This window comes from Chroicocephalus ridibundus, chromosome 3 (assembly GCF_963924245.1).
Source record: "Chroicocephalus ridibundus chromosome 3, bChrRid1.1, whole genome shotgun sequence".
In the NCBI taxonomy this organism is placed as follows: domain Eukaryota; kingdom Metazoa; phylum Chordata; class Aves; order Charadriiformes; family Laridae; genus Chroicocephalus; species Chroicocephalus ridibundus.
The window spans coordinates 61,981,493-62,007,602 of record NC_086286.1 but is presented as its reverse complement, the minus strand read 5'-3'; the positions used below and the strand labels follow the sequence as shown (position 1 = coordinate 62,007,602).

Here is a 26,110-nt window from a genome sequence, read left to right as displayed (position 1 = left end):
ACCAATCTAGGTGTTTTCACTACTATTTATTCATCCTGCCTACACCAAAGTCCCACAGTTTTCTGAAGGAAAAGGGTTTTCTACACATAAGACAGTCCATGTATTTTCATATCCTTCAACAACTGTGTAGCAGCTGATCTTTCTTCCACTGAAAGAGAAACTGTCCTGAGTGATTTCACAGTTACCAGTGGATAAAACAATACAAACATGAGAGGCTTCTGTTAGTTGCTTCCTGTACTTACTCATGGGCACTTGCTGCTCTGCCCACAACATAACTGAGACACGAAACATATGGATTCACTAAGGTCACACTGGAATTAACTGACAAATCTGCAATTCACAAAAACGGGAAGTCTCAGGATACTTACTTCATCCAGAACTTACTAAGAAGATCTGTACAGTCATCTTCATACAGAAGTATGCTTGGCAGCGATTATAGAATCGGCGTCAAGAAAAGGGAACAAACTCCTCTACAAATGCAACTTATGGTTAGCTACAAGAACTATTTTTATATCTTAAATTCTGTGAAGCCGCATCTACAGCTCCTACGTCAACATAGCTAGCGATCCACTTCCACTCTGAAACAGACAGGCAGTACTCCAATTTCATTTATACATTTTTAATACTAGTTTTCTATTCTCCAGTGGGGGAGAACAAAAACAAACAAAAAAAAGGCTAGACTTTAAGCTCTAGAGGGAAGGGAGGAGAAATCATTTAGATTAAAATATATAATATACTGAAATTGATAGCATTTTTATCCTATGTTCAAACATGCATGTTACACAGGCTGTAAATAACTGGACTACATTATACTAATTGTACATACTATGCAGATAAAGTTTTAGCTTCTTAATAAGGAGAACTAGTTTGGGCCAATATAGTTGTAATTTAGATTTAATTTAGATGAAATCTAAAAAACTAAGACAAACCCTATTGTTAAAACAGAAAGCTGATATTTATTCACAGCTGTTAAAACATTTTAAGTTAGAGAAATGAAAAACCACCACAAGTTGTGGTTTAGAATGGAGAGAGATCACTGTTAAAACTGCAGTTTCTGAACCTGAAACACGTGCAAAATAAATGAATCTGTGACTTGAGAAGGACTAGTCTTGATCACAAAAAGAACCCCAAACCGAGTTGGAGGAGACTACTCAGAATGAATTTTACATTGATGCTTGTATTTCCATACATACTTTAATTATGAAGGCTCCAAACTGCAATGAGAAACACTATTTAAAACTGTGAAACAGGATATCCATTGCTGCTACAGCCCCTGGAAGGAACTCTGCATCAAAGAAATACCACAAGAGAAAAATATACCACTCCTTTTTCAACAGAAATGAGAAATTTTGTGTTCAGTGTATTTCAAGATGTTTATTTGGTTTAACCTGCTATAATTTATAACCATTTCAGTGCCATTATTGCCAGTGTTATTCTAAGACCCGAAGAGTTTACAGGTAACTTACTTTAATATGTATATGCAATTCTAGCAAACAGAGAAAACCTTAAGTGCTGGTACACGTAACTCACTGGTTGTTCCAAATGACAGTCTAAAATTAGCAACCTGCATTGCCACTCAGAGGAACAGTGGATTGACAGAGAAGAAAGATTTCTCATTCCCTTTCTCTGTCCAACGGCTACAAGGTCAAAACAGCGCAAGACCTGTACAAAAGCTCCATCTTTGGCAACTAAGGATTACTTAACTTGTATTTTGTTGAATAATTTTTTAAAGGCTTTTCAGACATTAAACTGCAAATGTTATGGGCAGATGTAACATTAAGTTCTCCTATCTGCTTTTCTCCTTCTGAGTGTAAAAATAGACGCCTTGAGTAATTTTTTTCCCTTGTTTGTGTATAACTAGCTTCATTGCTTCCTCCGATTGCTTTCATCTCCCCAATATCTTCTACAGGTAGCTCTTTGAAAGAGCAGCTGCCAGCTTTACCAAGGCAGCTATTGTGATGCAAGGAGTGAACTGGGGAAGAGTGAGCTGCCAAGGGTCATGCGGAATTCTCTTCTCCTTAGGAGGCACCTCTATGCCCCTTTTCTATTGTAACTTTACACCTGTGGCAAACGCAGGTAAGGCACAACATCAAAACGTTGCTGTGATCATTGTATCTTTCTCAGGGAAGAAAAGCAAGTAAAAGCAGCTGCTTTTAGTTATGGCTTATGAATTACTTTTTAGGAGATTATTTACTGAACAACAACAAAAAAACGTCTTAGAAAAGGACAGATAGGCAGTAGGTCAGTGTTTGAGCTGACGACGTTTTCTTAACAAAACAAAAAAAGCTATGGATTCCAGAGTAGGAAACCAAAAGCCTCTTGTTTGCCTGGAAAGCAAGGGTGCTGGAAAGGTATGAGTGTAGACAGAGGGAAGAAGTTTATTTTGAGAGAGAGATATATGCATGCATAGAAACCAATCTGGGAAAACGGTAATGATTTAGGGTTCTGTATCATGCCCAGCATTGCTGCTTAAGAAAAGCAGTCGTCCCCTCAGACCTATCAGGGCATATGAAGATATGCCAGCAAAAATATAACATATAAAGCTGAAAAATAAATCTGTTGGAATTTTTTAAAGCCCTATCAGAAGCACATTGCCATTTGAGATATTTCTAAACTGACAAGCTAACCAGTTCAGAACTTAAAAAATAAAACTAAGACAAAAAAAAAGCTATAGACAAAGTTTGCATTCAAATATACCTGGTTGTACTGGTTTTGGCTGGGATAGAGTTAATTTTCTCCACAGTAGCTGGTATGGGGCTATGTTTCAGATTTGTGACCAAAACAGCATTAATAACACAGAGATGTTTTCGTTACTGCTGAGCAGTGCTTACACAGAGTCAAGGCCTTTTCTGCTCCTCACACCACCCCACCAGCAAGTACGCTGGGGGTGTGCAAGAAGTTGTCAGGGGACACAGCTGGGACAGCTGACCCCAACTGACCAAAGGGATATTCCATACCATAGGACTTCATGCTCAGCATATAAAGCTGGGGGAAGAAGGAAGGGGGGTACATTTGGAGTGATGGCATTTTGTCCTCCCAAGTAAACCATTATTCTGATGGAGCCCTGCTTTCCTGGAGATGGCTGAACACCTGCCTGTCGATGGGAAGCCGTGAATGAATTCCTTGTTTTGCTTTGCTTGCATGCATAGCTTTTGCTCTACCTATTAAACTGTCTTTATCCCGTGGGTTTCTACACTTTTACCCTTCTGATTCTCTCTCCCATCCCGCTGTGGGGGGACCGAGCGAGTGACTTTGTGGGGCTGAGCTGCAGGCTGGGCTTAAACCACAATACTGTGGTTTAATACCGCCCCCCTCCCTTCCATAGCCTGAACACACAAGTTTCACTTAAGATCAAGTACTTTGTATATTGACCTAGTCACTCATTAAGGCACTTGAAAAGAGTAAATCAATTGCTTGCAACTGTGCAGCTGAACACTGATCAATCCAAACTGCCTGAGCAAACTCATGTTATCATAACCAAATGCAGGGTAATACATCTGGGAAGAAGGGTCATACCCACAAAGCAGATCATCATATTTTTATAAAACAGTGGCTCTAGAAGAGAAGCCAGTATGCAGGGGATGAGCAACCCAGTATAACCTCCTGATGCAGTATTACAGGAGCCAATGCAGTCTTTCACTGTATTGGGCTTTTCTACACCAGAGCAGCAATGACAAACCTGTTTGATATCACGCGAAGTACACAGGAGCAATGCACACATTTTACAGACAAGTCACGAGATCAAAGAGACTCCAGAAGAAAGCTGCTTTTTTTTTTTTTCTGAGGGCAGGAAAAGTGCCTTAAACCAGACAGAACAAACAGAATTTCTTAATCAAGAGGACAATTAGCCATAGAATTTTTGCAAGGAGAAAATACCATACACTAGAGAGCTCTCTGATCTGGGAGAAAGGCTTAACATCTGAAAGCGGAAGCCAGACTGCTTACTATACCTATTAAATCTCTATTAGCAATAAGCCACTGGAACAAACTACCAGATGTATGTCAGAAGCTGAAGAAACTAGACTTTAAATCAAGATCTGTTGTTTTTCTAGAAAATACATATAACTAAACTGCAGATACTGAACTCAGTTAAACTCGAGAAAATGGAAAACTTGACATAAAATCCTGACCATGCAACAGGATGGTTCCTACTATGAAAAACCAGGAAAACAAAAAAGACCCAAACACACTAGCCTGAGGGAATTTGCTCCCCGTCCTCCTCCTACCCCCCCAAGTATCTTGCCTGGCCTTGACTGCATCCAGGTACACACTCTCCTCCTCTCTCTCCTATTAATGTTAGCAGTACAGTTTTACTGCAATACACTATAGTACCCTGGTTCTCCCAGCTGTCTCACACAGCATTTGAAGGATAATGGAGAGGAAAAGGACACTTATGAAAATAAGGCACTGAAACAGGTGGACAAGCTGTCTGCCTGAAGTTACTCCTTTCCAAAATTTTTTAAGAAGAAACTGCAATTTCTATGTATTACGGGGCCAGTATACCGGTGATCCTGTGTAAACTGCATTGTAAAGTGATCATATTTTCCAGCTTTTCTCTCCTCTAGAAATACAACTTCCAAAACTACATTGCCATAGTAATTATCATTTAGGATATAATAGATACCTTTATTTTAACCTTTCCACTATAGAGGCAAGGGCTTTTTTTTCTTTTCTTCCTTTGTCCACACAGGAGTAGCTTGTGTTAAGCACAGATTATCTCTGATAGATGCCTCTACCACCATTCAAAATATTGTATATTCATTTTGTTACTAAGCAATTCTTCCTAGGTCAAATTAAGTGATATGTTTCTCTTCCTTCAGAAGCGGAACAGTATTCAGATTTGACAATAGCTGCTGCAAATATTTCAAGCTTATCCAGAAAAAAAGTTTGGTTAGAAACTCTATAGAAGGAAAAAACAGGGCAAGGGTAGTGGACAGAGCAGAAGAAATGAGGGTACCACTCTACCTTCGAATTACTCAAAGTTTTACTGAGGGAAAGTGAACCTAAAATCAATGCTTTTGGCTCAGTCTGACATGAGAAATTCATGAGGCATTTCAAGAGTTCTGTGTTTAGCCTAAACATTTACTGGACATCAATAACATTGAGACAGTCACAGTGAGGTCCGGAGTTCTCACTATACATGTGATCTCAGAATTACAATCCCGGCATTGTCTGGATGAATACAAGGAAGCACAAATAAAACAATATACAGTCAATGAACTGTCATACAAAAATGCACCGTGTACAGTTTTCAAGAGATGCCACTTTGTGTCAAAGTCCTGTGGTGCAAGTTACAATTAAGAAAACTAATAACTGGTATTTAACTGACCCACAAACCAGGTGTGGTAAGTAAAGCATTTCCTTTCCAACACAAAAGACCTCTGCATGCTGCTGCTGGAAAAAACAGATTTTGTACTTATGTTGACCTGTGGACTTAAGAATGTTTAACTGTTCCTACATGTGAGACATGCAGCAGTCTGTAGACCATAATAAACAGTTTGTGTTTAAGATAACGTACGTCCTCAGAAACTAAATACTTGCTGCTAATGAACTGACACAGCAGGCAAAAAGCTAGGAATAGAGGGAGAAAAGAAAAAAAGAAAAATATATCTTCCAGCAAAACCAGTCAGCCTCTTCTCCAACGGACTGGGGACAATGCATGAACTTGCTTCAGCTTTTTTAATCAAAGATGCAACTCTCACTCAGATTCTGAAAGAGATATATATCCATTCATTCTGGCTGATGATGCCTAGACCACCCAATTGTAGTAGACATAAAAAAAAAAAAGAAAACTTTGGTTCCTTAAAAAGGTTAGCATACTAACACAAGTAACTTGAAAATAAAGTAAATTTACTAAGAGAGTGCTTACACAGAACTGAAGTCAAGACCGAGGAAGTCACAGATTTATATGACTGCAGACTGGAAAGAATAAAAATGCTCTATTTCTGAAAATGTTAGAACACAGTACCTGAACAGTCACACATATCGTTAATATTCAACAAGTGTTCCCTAATGAAAACACACTTTAATTAGTACTTTTATGATGGTTCACAAATACGGTACAGCACAATTGAAGGGCAGAAGTACTTACGTCAACAAAACTTGCCATGCCCACTGTGCCTGAAAAACTGAGAGACATACCTGATTACTGCTTTTTGCAGCAGAGTTGGTCTGAGCTGTATTTGAAGAAAGGGAATCAAAAAAGGCTTGGTCAGCTAATGAGTTGCCGCAGCTAATTCCATCTTTTGCACCTTCGGTTATGATCTGAAATGGAAAAAATCGCAAGAGATTTTTCATGCTTCCAATTATCAAATTATGCTGCTTATCATATATAATCATCCTAACATTCATGTCACTAGGCTTTAAGATGGTTGCATATACCCTTTTTGAATCCAAATTCAATAGAACCTTTTACAGGAAACTGATGTGATAATCTGAAAGATTTACTTCCAGAAGAGATGGAATTGGTTTGCATGACAAAAGTGTATCATGTAAGACTGTTGTAACAGTGTAAACCTATCTATAAATTCCTTAAGGATTAACAAGGTTAACATTACTGCTTGGAGACTAGGAACTCAATACTCAAGAGTATCAGCTTGGTACAGCAAGTGTGGAGAGCCAAAAAGCTACAAGACCATGACCTAGCCAACTGAAGACAAAAAACGGGGTCACACGAGCCAGCACTGCGTGTCCCCCATTTTTATATTTTTATTTTTTTTTTTAATAAACACAGCACTGGTGAAGGAAGGGAGGCACACGCCTGCAGAAATTACACACAGTCTCCACCTAACTGGCAACCTGCAAACATATAGACAGTGGACCATCCAAGCATGAACTGGATTCTGGTCTTTGCATTGAGACCCCCATTCCATACCCACCCCTATACTACCCATCTTTAAACAAAGAGAGATCAACAGACGCTAAAGAGACAGCAAAGGCCCTCAGGAAGAAGAAAAGCTTTGTAGTCCCTGGATTTGGGATCCCATATCCTGAGCCCCAGAAATGGGGTTACATTCCAGAGATTTATGAGTGTGTGGCAAATCAGCCACCTGTGTAAACTTGCATTACTCATTTCACTTCTGTATCTTCAGACAGGAGAACAAAACAATTATTGGATCATGAGACCCCCAAAACCAGGAGCAGACTCAAAACAGCTCATGTTCTGCAGGTCACCAGCATTCACTATAGACAACCTCCTGTTGCGTTTCTTGGGAATCCACTAAGAAGCATGGTACCTTTGCCATTTTTGCACTGGTCTCCAAAGCCAGCTACAGTTGCTACAATAAGATTATATATTCCAGGCTTTAACACTGGAAGCTTTATGTTTGAGCAATGCAGTTTGATCAGCAAACCAGAAGATGACCTTTTCAGTAGTTCTGCTTTCCTAGTGTAGAGCAGTGTAGTCACTTACCTCAACGTAATCTGTTGGAACAAGTCCCCTCTCGCCTTGGCTGTTTTTTCCTTCTAACCAGCCTCCACCAACATCCTAAAAGAAGTAATAACAGAAATAGTTTTGCTAGATGGATCCCATGGCACGCTTTAAACAGCTCAGGAGGAAGCACTGTCTTGCTGTCAAAACGCAACGTTCGAAATACAGTTATGACTGTAAGACCACGAACAAACTCGCTTAAATCTGCTGAAGCGGCAGATACTAATTTAAACAGAACAGACTGTGCTTGTTTCACACAGCTATTGTGGACTTTAGATTTAACAAGCATGAAGGGGAAAGAGGTTGATTTTCAGCACTTTATCATTTATGAAACAACAGTCAATTGTCTGGACACAGACCGCACCAAAACACAGCTACGAGTATGCCAATTCCAAAGCACTAATTTTAATCATCAGATTATAAAGAAACAAGACTTGAGGAATTAACCTATTGGTAACACCTGTAAAATCTCTGCTTCACTTATTGACGGTGCAGAGATGTGTGGTGAGTGGGAGCTATAATCCATAAAAATATCAAGGATAATCTAAGATTAATAGAGGCATATGTCATGCAAGATCTGGGGACACTCCTTCTAGTTTACATTTAATTTCAGAGGCAGGTCTCATGCCAGTTCAGTTCTGATCTCAGTGGGGCATCCTGTTACTGTTTGTTTTTTTAAAAACACATATTCCACATACACTAAGAAACCTTTGCAGTTAAGCAAAGTCAATTCCAGGACATTATCTGGAATAAGCCAGTTCTGTTTTAAATCAAGCTGTTCCTTGAACACATAGTTACATGTCAAGCTAACTCACAGCTGAAATTTGGACCCGTATATGCTAGGCAGCAATTATTGACTTTCAGGTTTTCTTAATTTTCTTTTTAATGGATGTATTTGTTTATTCACAATTTTTTTCTTTCACTTGGAAATTTTATGTAATCCTGCACATAGTAAGAAGTCTGCTTATGTAGTCAAGATTTTAAACAGCAAAGATCAATCAGTTATTGAAAAAACAAACTTTCATTTGCTTTTTCTTATGTACCTAAAAGCTCACACTCAAGAACACAGAAACAACTAGACATCTCAGGTTACAGATTCAACTAGTTTGGTTAAACTGCAAGAGCAATGACATCTTGAGCCAAAAATCAAGTTGTACACACAAATTGTCAGTGCTCAAAAGTACTAATAATTTAAGAACTCCCTGATAGTATTACCATAGTATTTTCACCACTCCTTCCCTGTAACTTGTCCATATTGCTTTAACTATGAAAGGACATACAATTTAGCAACAAATTTTGTCACAAGTTCTTTGAACAAATTTGGAATGCTGAAGTCATTCATTAAGAAACTCAAAACTGAGAAGGGAGCTGGTATGTCATATTTAAATGCAAGTGGCAAGCACCTGAAAGTTTACATACGCACAACATGTGGAACATTAGGCACACGAAATAAGACAACACATTCAGATGTAAAGGGTACCACCATCATTAGCTCCTTCCTCTGCCTTAGCACTCAGCTCTGTTCAGAGGGTAACAAAGCTGAGCAAATTCCTAAGTGTGTAGGCACAATCTGAGAGGGCCCCTCTCCTCCAAAATTGCTCATTGCATTTGTTTCCACAAAACTATTAGAAAAATTTTTGTATACAGTTTATTCACTAATTCTTCAGGGGAGGGTAGCCAGGGCTTTCAGGTGTCACCTAGCACCTTTTTTTTTCCTTCCATCAGCTAGAAGTAGGTCAGGAAAGTGAACTGAAGTCTTAATTCCATCTCAGTTTTCTTACCGGGTTGGTAATTACGATGATCTCCCCTTCACTGACAGTCAGCTCATTGTTTCCAGGCTCAGCAGCAAAATCATACATAACACGAGCCTGTATATGAAAAAGAACATAGCAGTGAACCTTCCAGCTTATTTAAAAGATTTAATGAAGGACATACCAGCACAACTTATTCTTAAGTAGCAGAAATAGTAAATGGGGTAAGGCCGGATGTACACAGAGCAACTCAGCATGTAGGAAGCTAGCATTTCCTAAATTTGAACTCCAAACAAAACACTAATGCAAACTTTACAAGATTAAAGTCTCCTGCAGAGCTTGAGATGATCATTATTTTCCAGGAGGATTCACAGTTTAAGACTGGCTGTTCCCTGCCATGTCCAGAACTATCTGTACAACTTTTTCCAGGGGAAGAAGGAAAGACTTCTAACTTTAGCAAACAATCCAATTAATTTTATTTTTTTTTTTTTCTACAAAACACATTCCAACTCAAATTCGGGTAAAGGGCACTGTTTCACAGAGCAAGCAATTCAGAAAAGGAAAAACACGTAATTGCAGATGTAGATAACCACTTCTGCACATAAAAAGTAAAATGTAAAATTATGTTTCGAGGCTTTTTGTATACAGGATGAACTATGCAAATGCACGAACAAACAGTGAGAGTAGCCCTGTTACATGCACGAGGGGGGAAGGAAAAACAAAACCAACCTAATTTTTAAGTGTTTAGACACACACAAGGCTTTGCTGTGTACTGACTCTGCTACTACACTACATAAAGAAATGTTGTTTGAAACACTGACAAAGTTGTCTAACATTTAAAGAACACTTCTGCTTCTTTATACAAAGAATTGTGACATGGCCTAAGATTATGTTCCCAAACATCCTTTCATTGTCTTCTACTAAATTCCTTTCTGATCTAAAAGTAGAAAAAGCTCTCAGGAACTATAAACTGATGAAATGGATACAGAGAGTAACCATGTTTTCCCCCTGACTCAAAGGAATATCAAGAATCAAAGTTTTAGCTTTCCAAAGCTCTTTTTCAAGCGGCATATTAGATAAACTTTAAACCTGACCATAATAAAGCCTTTATCTAAGCTTCTTGTTCCCTCAAAGAAAACTCATCACACTACTAGAACTTATAAAAGATTAAAGTCTTACTATTTACACCTCAAGTTAGCCAAGTGCCCCAGAAATAATTAATACATTATTTTATCTGATTGATGACAATGCTGAAGTACCAGCAAAAGGAAAAGCTGGACTACAGGTCAGGAAACGCAAACAGAAAAACTACAGATTTTAACAGACAGTACTGGCAGTTATAACAAAAATATCAATACTCAATACAGATTACACCATAGCCCTTATTTCTCCAGCTAATACAGGATTAAGAGCAGCAGAAAGTTTACTTCAGGAAACACACCAGTTTCCCTAGTATATCTTGAATGAGGCAAGGCTATGAGTCTCATCTTCACCACTAAGACGTATGCTTTAATTGCCTCAGCTCATAGAGAAGTGGGCTTTGTTCCTGCAGGTTAACAAGTAAATCCAAGAAAACAAATTTTATATTTGTGTTACTAATAACATCAGACACTGTGTACAGCAATGAAGTCCTTGTACTTGGAGGTCAGGGGGCAGAAAAAACCCAACCAACCAAACAAACCCTAATTGTTTCTGCCATAAAGATGACACTGAAGTCACAATTTCTGTTGAAAGCAAGTTAATGATAGGAAAAAAATACCAGAAGACAGACATTCACCATCGAGCCTTGCCTGTCTCGAAATTGCAGGTTGTTATGAATCCCACCTAGACATCCCTTCTTCTAACATAAAACCGGAAAAAACACAGCTTCCCTCCCCCACATTTTGTGAGTATCATGTGGAAATACTTTTGGCTGGTCAACAGATACTTTACTTCAGTGTAAATAAAAACAGAGCCCAGAAAAAAGCATATGTTGTAGTTCAGCTGACAAAGCCAATTCTGAACCACATACACAACAAATCAAATGCTTTGTCTTCTCCACTTGAGAAGCACAACATTGCAGAAAACCATGTGTCCCAAGCACTCTGAATGCTTCCTTGCATGAAAGCTTTTCCCTTAGAACTGCAGCTTTCAGCACTTCCAGATTATGCCGTGCAAAAGCAAGATGAAGAAAACTGTTTTCAGCGACAACACTGACTGCTTTCCTTCCAGCAGAAAGTCACGCAAATATAAGAATAAGCTGCCTTACTTTCCTTAAGAAGTAAACTGAGAAGAAGCAGCATACCTTTTGAAATACAAGAACATTTTAAGTAGAGATGTAGAAAATGCCACCCTCCAGGCCTCTCCCCTCAGCAGTAGTTGATGAAGGCGTTGAATATGTCCTTTTTACAGCAGGCTACCAATACTTACCCAGTTCCTGCAACTCAGTTTAACAATGCTCAGATGCTAGGCATCTGAACCGTGGGGGAAGCAGCTTTCTTAACTAAGGAGCCTTCTTAGCCTTCTTCAAGCACTACACCAAAATATTAAGTTCTTGCTTTTATTCACAGGACTGATGAGAGTTCACCAGGACAAAGGGAAGATTTTACCAGACTTCAGGAAAGCTAGTAAAACATCCCACAGTAATGACCACACTGGAAACATAAGATACATTTGTGCACAATGAGACAATAGATGCAAAGACTAGGTTCTCCAAATGCAGCCAGGAAATAAAGTTACTCAGAAAAATCTGGAAGTATTCAGCTTGTAGGGAAGAAAAGACCGAGATACATAGAGTTTAATAAGGTAATTGCGCCAAAGTCTATCTATTCACCTGCTCCACATGCCTGTTTCAAAAGTTGTGAAAAAAGTAGAAGGGGGGGAATTACAAATCCACCCAATAATTTTTGCCTTACTGCAGTTTAAGAAATTGAAAATAAAGAAAAGATAAAGCATTAAGCAGTGGGCAGTGAAATATTCCTATTTTTTAGAATGATAATAGTAATTGCACCTAAGCATATTAAAACATAAAGATTCTTCACAATGAAAGCAGTACCCAGATTAGCGAAAGTATTATTCCTCTGCAGACCTAGAGAAGACTTAGCTTATCTCCATTACTTTTTTCTGAGTCGAGTACCACCCCCCTCTTCTCAAAATATTAAAAACCAAGGGGGGGGTGGGGGGTGGGGGAGAAAAACCAAGAGCATTTGCCAACATATTTCTGCAAACAGACATAAGACTATGCAACTGTCAGTGTGTCAAGACTCTTAGCATAAATTAAGTGGGAAGGAAGTTGGCTAGCAAAAGTCATTAAAATAAAATTCCAATGAAGAATCCCAATGGAATTCCATTATCACTACACTAAGTTACTAGAAGAGTATCCAAGATCTCTGCGCACATCCTGATGGATTGGCTCTTCTGTATTTCCCCCAAAATCTTGAAAGAGGTGATAAAGCAATAGAAGCACCTATTTCTCATAAGCAGAATCTTTCTGCCTTTTCTAAGATGTTTCACTCAAGAGGTGCTAGGCTCAGATGGAAAAGCAACTTACCCCCAACCCTGACAATCTTGATGTACACAGGCACACACCTGCCCGCACTACAGTTCACCTGTAGCAGGCTACATCTTTCATGGAGAAGTAGGACTGTGCATTCCTCGCTAGCCATGAGCATACCAGCTAATGCACATCAGTTCTGCTCACAGCAGCTTTTATAATAGCTTCCCTGTCTAAGCCTCTGTTGATAAGAATGATTAACGACCCACATAAACAAAAAACAGTAACCACTCTAAGTTCACGCTTCTGAAGCAAAATGTTTTTGTAATGCTGGACTTCCTGACACAGAACTGCTGCTTTACAATGAAAGTATGCTTTATAGCACTAAAACTGGAAAAGGCACTCAAAAACTGGACACACCTTTGAAAACACTTTCCCTAAGGACAGGACTTCATTGTATTAGAAAGAGCTCTTATGTTATGCCATGCATTCATCTGTTTCAGCCATGTGTTAAAGTTTGGGAAACTTGTACCACAACTGCTTCTCTTGGACAGCTGGCAGCGGCAGACAGTACAAAGGAAATATCCATAAAAGGTTCATAGCATGAAATTCCCATAATAAATACACGCCTTCCTTTCTTCAGCAGTTCAGTACTTCAGCCATCCAGCAGTGCTCTTTTCAAGGGACAGGGATTGACAGGTTTAATTTGCTTGGTGCCACTGTCTCAGACAACTGCTGTATCACAGCAGCAAGGATGGTAACACTTCCCAGGTTCATGCTTCACTTCCCAGTTTCCTGCCCTACTGTTGGGGGCAGCAGTTCCCAGATTCATGGAAAGAGGATCAAATTCTATATTTCTGTTTTGGAAAGTAAAGGGAGAAAATAAAATCTTTTCAAAGAAACCTGCACCCCACTACAGAAGCAGAAACCATAATTCGGGAAGTCTGGTAAAATGTCTTTTAAAAAAAAAAAAAGTTAATCCTTAGGCATCAGGGGTGTTTTTGGGGGGGAGCTAGGGCTGTTCTTCACAAGTCAAGTCATTAAATTTTAAATAGCCTTGACAGTTAGCAGATTTGAACTTTTCTTAAAAAGCTTAAGGACAGCAGCTTAAACTTTTAGTTGGAATGAACAACAAAGGGCTTTTAGTAACCTCAAATAACTCCAGTAACATTTTCGTTATGAATAAACTTCAGAAAGGTTTGCTACAAAAACTGCATCAGTAAGTACAAACATTCTTCAGTAGGTCTAGCAAGCACAAGCCTTTGAAACCAGCTGCCTGTGAAACACTGATAAGCAATATGTTGATCACACCTGGAAGCACAGGACAGAACAGAAAAACACATTTCTGTCTTCTATGACTTTCTTTTATTCATTCTCTACTACAAGTTTTTTTGGTTTTTTTTTTTTGTTTGTTTGTTTGTTTTTTTTTTTTTAAGATGTTTGGGGTTTTTTTGTTTGGTTGCACTTTTGGGAGAGGTTTTTTTTGGTTTGTTCCCCTCCCCCCCCCCCAATTGCTTTTCGCACCAATATTGTTTTTAGAAACAAAATATTAACTCTAATGGACAGTTCTAAGACAAGAAAATAGAAACAGCATACCTGGGACACTGGACTGAGCAATTGAGGAAGCAGAAAGAAAAGAATAAAGACAAAAGCCCAGCTGCATGTGCTTGTTTTGGCTGGGATAGAGTTGATTTTCTTCAAAGTAGCTGGTATGGGGCCATGTTTTGGATTTGTGACCACAGTGTTGATAATATGGAGATGTTTTTGTTCTTGCTGACCAGTGCTTACAGAGAGTCAAGGCCTTTTCTGCTTCTCACACAGCCCCACCAGCAAGCAGGCTGGGGGTGCACAAGAAGTTAGAAGGGGACACAGGGGGGACAGCTGACCCCAACTGACCAAAGGGATATTCCGTACCATAGGACATCATGCTCAGCATATAAAGCTGGGGGAAGAAGGAGGAAGGGGAGGGAAGTTCAAACTTGACACCGTTTGTCATCCCAAGCAACCATGACATGTGATGGAGCCCTGCTTTCTTGGAGATGGCCGAACACCTGCCTGCCAAATGGGAAGCCGTGAATGAATTCTTTGTTTTGCTTTACTTGTGTGCATGGCTTTCTACTATTAAACTGTGTTTATCTCAATACATGAGTTTTGATACTTTCACTGATTCTCTCCCCCATCCCAACCAGGGGGAGTACGTGGCTGCATGGTGCTTAGTTGCCAGCTGGGGTTAAACCACAACAGTCATTTTTGGCACCCAACGTGGGGCTTGTAGGGTTCGGAATAATGACAGATTTGATTGGAATGTGCTAGCTCAAGTTTATAGGTGTTATTGCTGTTTAGCTATTAGACCGGTTTCTGTTCTTGCCATGGGGCTTGCTTACCTCACTGTATATTAGAGTCTAGTGCTTATTAGTGGCTACTTTTTGCTTTTGCTGCTTATCATCTTACTCTACTGTGCCTGGGAACATTTTGATAACAGCAACAGCCATGCGCCTGGGCTGGCAGATGGCCAGGGCATCACTGCCGTTTCTGTGCTGCTGTACTGGACAGGCTGGAACTCCAGCGTTAACTCGCGTCGAAGGGATTGTGACCTGTGGATGAGCCCATGCGGGAGCAGGGCACCCCAAAGCATCTGTGCCCATGAATAAGTACACCCGCTCTGGTGTGGATCTCAAAGCATCTGTGGCCGTGGATATGTCTGTGCCACAGCAGGCATACCTCTGAAGGGACTGTGGCCCAAGGATAAGTCCACACTGGAGAAAATACACCTTGAAGCATCTGTGGCTGTGCATGAGGCCACGATGGAGCACCTCAAAATGTGCGGCCATGGATAAACCCATGACAAAGCAGGTACAGCCCTGGAGGGACTGCAGCCATGGGTAAGCCATGTTGGAGCAGGGTCACTCTTGAAGGGACTGTGGCTGTGGGTAAGGTCACACTGGAGCAGGTATGTCTCTGAAGGCATTGTGGCCATGGATAAACCCACACTGGAACAGCTGCACCTCAAAGCGACTGTGGCTGTGGGTAAGTCTATGCCGCAGCAGGTATACCCTTTTTGCTCTTTGATCCTCTCACCCATCCCAGCCAGGAGGAGTAAGCGAATGGCTGTGAGATGCTTAGTTGCCAGCTGACTGCAAATAAATCAGTTCAGAAACAGGCAGTATTTTTTTATTACATCCAAAAGAACAGTTCAAAATGAAGCATTTAATCTAACAAGAGGCAATACTCTGCAAACAAAAGGCAATTAACTTGAGATGGTTTTTCCATTTTCTGTTCTGTACTGTTTGATCTTTCACAACAATTTGCCCTGTGATTACTGTCTAATATTGTTTTTGAGGTAGTTTACTGCTCAGAACTGCAAGAACATCTGACTTGTTATCAGCTGAAGAGTCAGCATTGAACTCCTAGCTGTCCTCATTGCATCAGTGAAGCTACAGAAACGATGTAGGGTAGGCAAGGCTCTTAATGACAGTTTAACCACTGTTTCATTTCACCATTCATAAACAGACTACTTAATTCACCACGTTTTAATCAATGCATCTTTGAAAAAACTCTCAGCAAGTCCCACACACAGTAAGTCCCACTGCTGATATTACTGAGGGTACTGCAAGAAGTTTAAAACAACTGGTGGCCAAAGAGCTCAGAAAAACAGGAAGAAAAATGTTTCAGAAAAAAAACCTCTTTCCCACCTCAGAGCACTGACAACACTACCTTTTGTCCAACAGCAGCTATTGTTTGGATAGGACAGATTTAACCTTTGCCCCACCCTTTATCCTGAAAGCCAAGCTCACTGAAAAGCCACTACGCACTCCAAGACTGAAGAGATTTTCACTGCAGCAGCTGCAACATCTGGGGCTATGATTTGACAAAAAAAAAAAATGCCTCTTCATTTTAGCTCCCCTGTCACAACTGCATCAGACTGCTAGCCTAAGCGTATATTTGGATACTCTATGCAGAAATATCAAGAGGCTTTTCAAATGCCTATGCCTCTCTGCCTGGAAAGGCAGCTACCTTCTGTCTTGCCTACAGTAAGCAAGTCTCTAAACATGTTCCTCTCACAGGCACTCCTCAGAGTCAAGAAGCAAACAAAAAAAAACAGAAGATGGACGTATATGAGGACACTAGGGACACTGTTTTCTCTGACAGACTCCTACAGAAGCCTTACCTTAGGAATTCAAGAGATTATAGATTATCCTAGAAACTGGAAGTTAAAGTGATAAAGTTTTATTACAAAGGAGAAAAAAATCTAATGCTTATCTTTTTAACTAATACAGAGCAAATGGAGAAACTATATATTGCTTGTAGAGTGCTAGGCATCATTGTCCTTGTGTATGTGCTCAACAACATCTGCCTAGAAAAAACAACACCTACTAGCCTGAAGGAACCGAAGCATCCCTTCATCATTTTATTAAACAATAAGTAAAAATTAAAATTCACTTGTTCAATAAAAACGTCCCTTTAGTATTACATCTCTTTTCTAACACAATTGGCTTTTGCTTTCTGCAACATCAGAATTAAAACAAACTCACCCAAAAAGTGAAACTAAGTTCAGTCCAGAGCTCCACATCTGGACTAAGAGAGGTCACAATACTCAGATATCATTACTCCAAGTTCTCTCACCAGCTGTAACTGCTGGATCCTCACATTAGTGTACAAATTCACATTAAAAATGCGTCTTCTGACCTGCTGGCTCACTTTCTTTGAGAAATTTTTCAACTCTAAAGTTCAATAGCCTGCAGCTTGTCATTTGAAGTCAACGCCACTGATATAAGCACATTAGAAGCGAATTAAATACAGATAAAAAGCTGAGAAACAAAGAATTGCATCATTTTTTCCTGCTAATAAAACATGCTTGCAGACAGAGGAGACAGAACAGGGAGCTCCTCTTCAGCCTCAGAGCTGCATGTGCCTACAATACTTCAGGCAGGTATTTAATTAAGTATTCACACTGGATTAAAAGGCCTACCTAATATTGCAAGAAAACGGTTAACAAAGCATGAACAGTTTCCAAAACGCACTAAACACAAAGTTTGAAGCATTTATAGGGTAAGGGACAGTAATGAAATACTTGATTCCCACCAACATGCACATGGCTTAAACCACTGTCACTTTTAGAATTAGAATAAAGGTGTAAAATAAGCTTACCTTGAAACCATTTCTGTACGATTTTGTATAAGAAGTGACTAGGCAAGTTTTCAAGTATTAAAGAGACTTGAAAATGTTTTCTCTAGTAATAAAGACAATGACTTACTAGCTTTTTCAGTAACTCAGGCTTTCCTCAGTGAGGACAAAATAGCTCTTGAGATCTTAGAAACAGATTATCTCTTCTGTTCTACCACGCAGGACTTCATCATCTTGCTGAAAATAATTTTTTGGTCAGGAAAGAAGACCTAACCTCTGTTCAGGCTAGTCCAGCTCATTTTTGGTTACATATCTTATTTTTGATTTACAGAACATTTATAGCTGTCTACCTGTAAGCTAACTTCAGCACACCCCAAAGCTAACTGAAATGCTCTCCTGGCCAGCATTACATGCAGCACCCACACTAACTTGCATTCAGGTGAATTTCTACACATCGGGTGGCCCCTTTTTCAGCTCAAGCATCTAGGACTGAAAGTTATTGATGCAGTATGAGGACTAAAATGGTTATAAGACTAGGATCTCTTAAAAGAGTTAGAATGCAACAGATCTTAACATCTTAAGGTATTAAACCAAATTATAGCTTCTTTCCATGAAGTTACAAATTAGGTGGGTAGATAACCACTTCCACAAAGCATGAAGAAAGCAAAGAGAAACTACCGTATTTTTCAGGTTTACAACAGGGCTTAAGAATTTTAAAGTCTGCATTACCTGTAAGCAGCTCCGTAGTTTTAAAAAGCAACATTCAAATTCTGATATTTTTAAAAGAATCATCACGCACTATTAAAAGAGGTGCTTTGTTACCTTTTGTGGTGTTCATACAGACTCACTTATGGGGCACTGTCGAACCAAACAACAGAATCCCCATGCACCCACGTAGTACAGAAGCAGGGGGAATTCAGTTGCAGAAATACGTGCAAGACACTCATGTGATTTAGAGATGTTTCCAAATACTGATTCAGATACTCCTGTGAATCACATCTGAGCTTTCAGTTGGGTTAAGCACCTGAGGTTTTTTTCTTGTTTAAAACATTACTTATAAACCCGTATCAGTTATTAACAATGTCCTGCACAACTTTATCCATGAATGAGGAGCTCCAATGCTATCAGAAGACCTTTTCCAGAATCAGTTTACTGCACTGCTCCAAAGTGCCCAGAATTTCCCACATTTTCCTTTCCGGATACCAACCTATTCAGCTCCCCAATAGCCTGGGGACTAAACAATTTCAAATATGAGAAGATTCATTCTGGTTACACCAGAACATACAACTGCAGCCAAGTACAGCATGGCTTTGTATTTACGGATGTTAGGCAGGATGCATTTATCTCAAGTGTGATTAAAATCTCTGCCTAGATTAATCATTAGCGTGCCTCTGAAATCAAACCGCAACACTCACAACTGTTTGCTGAGACAATATTTAACTGTGTGTTTCAGAATTCTGCTGTGCAGAGTCCCCTGAAACTTTAGGGTGATCAGTGTTGTACCCTCACAGTCCTGTCCCCAAAGAACAAAGCTGGTAAGAGGTGAAGGTTTCAGAAAAAGCCTGCAGCATTCACCAGAAAAATTGCCACATTAAGACAGCTTGTAGTCACACAATAGTGCTGCCTCTATGAGAGCAGAGATTAGAAAAAAACCCAGTGATTATCCCAATAACTGGAGAGGCACAAAGTTTTGCTAAGGTTATCTAATGAACTTCAGGCATTTTCAGACTCACCACACTATTACAGGTTGAGCATTTCAACGTACCAGCTGCATAGGCCAGCATAGAAGCAAACAAAGAACTAGCAAAGCAAACTACCTGCATGTTAAAATGATGCTACTTCAAATAAAACTTGACCTGTGAAATACAGAATGGAATAGCTGTACTACTCTCAAGTCCCAAACAGGTAATATTAATAGAAAAACAAGTGCTCAATAGTGGCACGCTAACCAAAGACAGCTGGGAAGGAATGTAAAACGCAGCAAAACAGATCCTCAGCGTGGAATTCTGCTAAATTCTCTGTTACTTGAGTAACTACTATTAATCAATATACTAATGTTTTCGGATCTCTTAGTTCTTTTTAGAAACACTTCTTTATAAAAGCCCAATAACTGAAGCATTTCTATGTTTACGCTTATTATATGAAGTGAGGAAACTATTACACCAACATAAATGTATTACCATTTTATCAGATGAAGCTTCTTTACTCTAGAAATGGATAAAGTTCAGTTTTTATGGGTTCTAATGTACCCAAGCCTACAGCTGTTTTAGGCTTTTCTGTTGACAGTGTAGAAGTACAAGACCCCGTGAAGTTACAAACTGGCCATGTTAAACAGCAGCTCAAATAAACTAGGCTCAGTCATTAGACCTGGCCAGAGAACACCCAGCTCTTGAACTGGACATTAGTCACCTGCGATTTGATGCTACACAGACACTAGCAGTATCGCCCTATCCCACTTTAAGTCAAAAAAAAAAAAAAAAAAAAAAAAAAAAGAATGCCTGGACAAAAGCTTTTTTTTAAAAAAAAAAAAAAAAAAGAGAGACAATGAATGACAGAGCTGGATTAGGTCATACGATATTTGAAGTTTCTCCTTTAGAAATCTCCATCTTCCATTACCTAGGAATTGATTTAAATTGGATACCACAAAAACTTTTCTTGCACCAGCAACCTTTGTAGTGAAAGAAAGCATCAAAGAAGTCAGAAAAACATGTTTGAACTGCTGCTTCCTTACAAATTAGTAGAAAGTTTGGCAGATTGACAGAATGTGGCAGAGCTGTTGATATGAAAATTACAATTCAATAACCGTATACAAACTTCCAAGAATACGGTCTGGTTATTTGCAGCAAGGAAGATGCTTAATTTTGTATTCCATAAGCAACCATTTTCAGAAGACAAATACAGGGCTATTAAGGGAATAAATTACAGTACTGTTGAAAGAACTGTGCGGTAACTAGGTAAGCACTAATTACATTATATTATCATATGTAACTGCAATATTCAATTACTGAATTAAATCTTAACCCCCAAAAAAGAATTAATGCAGTGGAGGAAATAAAAAATTTAAGCTTAATTCTCAAATCTGATGAAGTTGCAGAACAAAATGAAGCGCCTCATCAGTCATGGCCTTACTGCTGCAGAAAGATGAATTGTATAGACTCTCCAGGCAATCCCAGGATTTAAATCAGAACTATCAGGAACAGCAAACGTAATAGCCTTATATCAATCATCTTTCTTTTGGAAACTGCCCATATAATCATGACAAAGAAAAAAATTCTTCATACAGAAGACAGAACCAGTTTCAAGCTATCCTAAGAGAATTCTTATAGTTGTTCTTGAAAATTAGTCATTTTTTTGTATCAGTCAGGAAAACAAACACTTGAATTCAACTAGAATCAAGAGGACAACTTATTCTTGCTCTGAACATTGAGAACTGCAGTCTCCGAAGGCTGGGAAAAGCAAAGCAAGTCCAAAACCTACTGTGTATAAACAGAGATACCATACGAATACACAAAATAAAAGCACAACAGTTCTCTTGCCAAGGAGGAGCAGATGGCAACTCAGAGCAGAAGTCAGCAACACAACGGTATGTCATAAGAAAACACCCGTCAACGAGTTGTACTTCAGTCCCACTTTTGCAAAAAGCGGGACTGAATGATTTCACCTGGGCAAGTCCCACTTGCATAAACCCCAGGTCAGGCATGGCTGCCCATCCCCAGAAGCAGCTGTTTCGCTTGGACTCCCAGGGGACCTCCCTCAAGCTGCACTGCCGGCCTACCTTCCTACCACCTCCTCTTCCTTCCAGCCACCTATTTTGCACATTGGAAACCCCTCCTGTACAGTGGCTTCCTTTAAGGGGCAGGGCCCAGTGGAAGAGCTGCTCTAAAATACGAGAGGAAATTAGAGTTTTTACCAAACAAAAAATACTGTTCACACACACAAGAGTCACTGGTTTGACTTTACGGAGCACACTTACTATGAGCATGCACCCTCTTATTAGCAGCGCCCAGGATGGCTCACACGCTGCTCATACCATGTCATGTCCTGAAAGTCCCCTTACAACTACACAACAGCTGGATCAGCCTGCGTAAAGGCAGCTCCCCACACGAAGAGTTGTCCCTCACGCCCTTCTCCTCTTACTCTGGGTCCCACAGAGGACTATCTATCAAAGTTAAATAATTCTGGTCTTAATTGGCTTTTTTTAGTGTTGGTTTGTTTTGGGTTTTTTTTTGACAGAGGTTTCTTACCCATATGAAGCTCAAAGAGAAAGACTGCTTTGGAAAAAAATGGTAAGGCTCAGAGCTTAAATTTTCCAGTATGCAATATGTATATATTTTCTTCAGTAGCATTTAAATGTTGCTTATTGGACTACCACAAGACTGCTTTGTTTTTTGAACTTTGTGTTACTTGGGACGCTCTTTTCCAGTCATAAATTGCTGAGAAAGCAGGAATACAACTAAAGAAAGTAAAAGCACAAGCTCCGATTTTTACCCCCTCAGAGAGGTTTAAAGGGAATTTGAATGACCTTGTAATTGTGAAACATACTTTGAAATAGAAAAGGTTTAGCTTTAAATGCTGAACACTGCAATAGCTATTTACTTTAAATAATTCCAGATGCCTAAATGCTGATCTGTCCTACTGCAGTGCTGGTTGAAACAAATCACCCCCACTATTTTACAGTCTCTACTACCTGCTTTTGTAATGTTTTGCAAGACTGCTTCCAACACCATCAACGTTGCAATTGCTTGTAAATTTATACAGGAGGGAACCCATGTATTCAACACAACAAAGTTCTTGTATCATTTTCCCTTTGTAATCTCTGTAAACTCTGATATTTGCCAGATGTCCTAATCAAATAAGGAGGTCTTTATAAAAGAAGAATATGTGGATATTCAGTATTTCAGGAGCTTTTTCAAGACCTGAAAAATCAGAGGTTCTAAAAGAGGAAGACAGTTCAGAGGAAAACCTTGAAAGAATGGAGTAAAATAGGCTCTTTTACAAAGTCACAGTTAACTGTAAAGATTTCTTGCTGAAATAATACTTATATATGGAGAAATTCTACCAGAGTGAAAACCTGAATTGCTGAGTCTATAAACCAGATGAGGCTTACGACATCTGATACCAGACTTCCTTCTCTTTAGCTACTGTAATCATGTTTTTAAATGATGACCTCTGTAATGAGTCTCTGGTGACTCAATGGCCAGGTGCTTAAAATAACTTTGAAAAACTGAGTCAGAGGAATCATTACCCAAGCATAACATCATATAGAATCTCTCCAGCTTCCCAGCACAGAAACTGGCTGGCAAATAAAAAGCCCTTGCACTAGTAATTGCTGCAGTGTAACATAATGCATTTATCACTGTACTTTTAAAAGATCATAATGTCAGACAGAAAGACAAAAGAACAGAAAACCTGCATCTTAATAAGACTGCATCAGTTCTCATGATCATCCTAACATCTCACTCCATCAATAGGTCAGGAATCTTTGGCAAATTTGCATTATCAAACATTTTCACCTTCTCTAGTTATCTTGCTGCCCCTTAAAAAACAAAAACAAAAAACCAAGCCATCAAACCAAAATAATCCAGGAAGTCCCAGGAAATATTTTCACATCTACTTAATTATAGCTTAAAAAAACGAAACAACTTTTCATATGATTAAGACCATAAAATCAAAATTATTACCTCACCAAATTAGTTTTGTTCCACCACATCCTACACATATAAATCAACTGTGATCTCATTCTCTGTATTACAACTTGCTTGGCTGGATTTAAGTAGTGAAATGGATTATGAAGTGATCTGCATAGTAAAAGCTCATCCCAACTGACACATATATTAAGATTTATTAACTGAATATTCCCTTAAGATGTGATTTCCTAGAAAAGTCTACTTTCAAAGTTATGACAATACAGAAGACAGACTTGCAGAACACAGTTTGGGTATTTTAGAGGGCTTAGCACAGAGGGATGCTTCACTTCCCAGCTGCAAATCAGAACAAAGAATTGCTTCTCCCTGATTCATAATGCAAACAAACAAACAGCTTCGTGACGGTACAAATGAAAATGTGAGACTTCTTTGGGGGAGCCTTACACTAGTAAAAGCAATAGAGAATCAAAAAGAAAGATGAAAGGAAGGATACACACTCGAGAAAAGTAACCTTTATTCAAAGTCTAATGTGTTGCTATTTTTTTCCTACGTTAAATTTTCTTGTATAAATCATGACCTTTCCTCACAAGAACCATGCTAAATTCAACTATAGCTGGCTAGTGACATTCACAAGAAATTACCCAACATTATTAGATGGACAAAAAAGCCTTGAACATTTCTGTGTTTTAAAAGAAGACATAGCTTAGCAATACTTCTTAGAATATTCAGTCTAAGCTTTCATCTCAGACGACTTCTTCCCACAAAAGAGGTCCCAGTCCTACAACCAGAACCAGATAAATGAGTTCTTAAAGCAGACAAACCATTGAAAAAAATCTAGAACATAACAGTGGGATACAGATGCCCATAAGGTAACAAAGAAAAGTTTGTTGCTATTGACACTGAGGGGCCTAACCTCATAAACTTTATCAATACCTGGCCTGTGAGATACCTAGCTTGCAACAGTAATGTCATCAACTTCAACAGCGTTACTCCAATAAATCAGAGTTTATTGGCTTCTAGTTCCAACTTCAACTTTCAAATTAAAACCCTCACCACACTTAGCAGCACAGGTTCCAGAAGAACTGTCTTGACTATCAGCATGCAACCTATCAACTTCACTTAGTATCATCACCTCCTTCCAAAATTAGGACTTCACAGATGGCAAAATACCAGCCTTTTCAAGAAAAGGACTTGCCTACATTTTAAAATAATAAAAAACTAAAACCAGACTGAGTTAGGGAAGACATTATTTAAAAGCCAGCATATCGCTTCCAAAAGAAAGGACACAAGTAAAGCTGGGACATGGCAAACTCTAGTGGGGAAAGAAGAGCAAAGGCCAAAGAAGTCAAGAAGGAACAAACAGAAGAATAAGAATCTCATCTGTGGCTTTTGCAAGCAATTGTCACAGATATACCTGTGAAATACTGCATTTTCTTTGTGTCTGAGTTTTGAAATTTTTTTTAAGCTTTATTCTTTTAGGCTCAGGCACTTTTTGCATTCTTTTGTGATGCACAGTTAAAAATAAGAAAGCTCAACTCTGTTTCTGAAGGAAGCAAACATGGATATGTAATGCCCACCTCGAAGTCAGGTTCAGTTAAATTACAGTAAAACTTTGGAAGTTAGCATCTCCTAAACAATCCTTTTTTTGGTTTTGATTTGTTTTTTCACTTGCTTCAGTTTTTAGAGCATGTGACCTTGAGCAAGCCTTTAGGGAATCATAAAATCCACTGCCAAGTTACAATAAGGATCTAGCCAACCAAAGAACTGCCAGCAGACGTCTCAGATCCTCCATTTCCCATTTATATTTCCACACTTCACCAAGAGAGTCTCCCCCTCCCCACTTGGTCACCTCACCCACCTTTTGCATCAGCTCTGAGCAAGCCTTCAGCTACTATACCTTCCCAGAACTGGAGAAAATAGCTCCACCATTTCCATTCAGTTCATCTTCTGCCTGACAAGTGTTGGAGTCAACTTCTGGGACATACAGACAGCATAGGATGAGGAGCAAGGATGGAGAAGGAGTAATGGTGCCTGCTAGCTCAGCTCACGGCATCAGACAGAGCCTCCAACAGCCTTCAGAGCACTTAGGGCCTACAGCCATCCCTGACCCATTTCAACAAAAGACTCCCTACCAAGCTACCAGTTAACAAATATGCTAGGAAAGCATCGGTAAAGGCCTTTTTGCATGAAAACAGTAGTCCTTTCCACAAAAAGCTTTTATTACTTCAGTAAGAAATCCAGTGAGTTTGAAAGGTACAGGGAAGAGCCATCAGATTACATGACTGTAGACAATGTCTCCATATTGGAAAACCCTGGGAACTTTATTTCTGCTGTTTATCAAAGTGGGAGGCAAGAAAACTGGCCAGGGTTCACAAGGTAGCTGTGGAAGAAATCCCTACTTCCCTTCCACCCCCCAGGAAACCTAACACTTTGATACAAGCTTTTGTAAATCTCGTAGACAAACAGATAAAACTGGAAACAGAAGCTGGGCAAATTTAGGTTCAAAAATCAAGAAGCATCAACAGCAGGAGAGCTGATGGTTAAAAAAAAAAAGAAAAAAGAAAAAAGGCAGAATAGATTTTCCATCACTGAACGCATGCAAATCAAGACTGAACTTTCTTCCCCCCAGCCCTCCTTGGACAGTATATTCTAGTTTAAACAGGAATTAATTCAGGAAGTGCTAATAGCC

At 39.3% G+C, this 26,110-nt stretch overlaps 1 protein-coding gene across 3 annotated transcripts in view; it reads right to left on the bottom strand.

Moving 5' to 3' along the window:
* Window positions 1-26,110, bottom strand: part of SNX9 (sorting nexin 9) — a 69,179-nt gene that overhangs the window by 40,526 nt on the left and 2,543 nt on the right. For 2 of the 3 annotated variants that reach the window (XM_063329392.1, XM_063329390.1), the window contains exons 2-4: window positions 9,211-9,297; window positions 7,412-7,486; window positions 6,142-6,264 (exon numbers count right to left, since the gene is read on the bottom strand). In XM_063329392.1, coding sequence (XP_063185462.1) covers window positions 6,142-6,264; window positions 7,412-7,486; window positions 9,211-9,297 — 285 coding nt within the window. Of the gene's footprint in view, window positions 1-6,141; window positions 6,265-7,411; window positions 7,487-9,210; window positions 9,298-12,709; window positions 12,818-26,110 lie in introns of those variants that run through there. The other variant, XM_063329393.1, reaches the window with a different exon arrangement.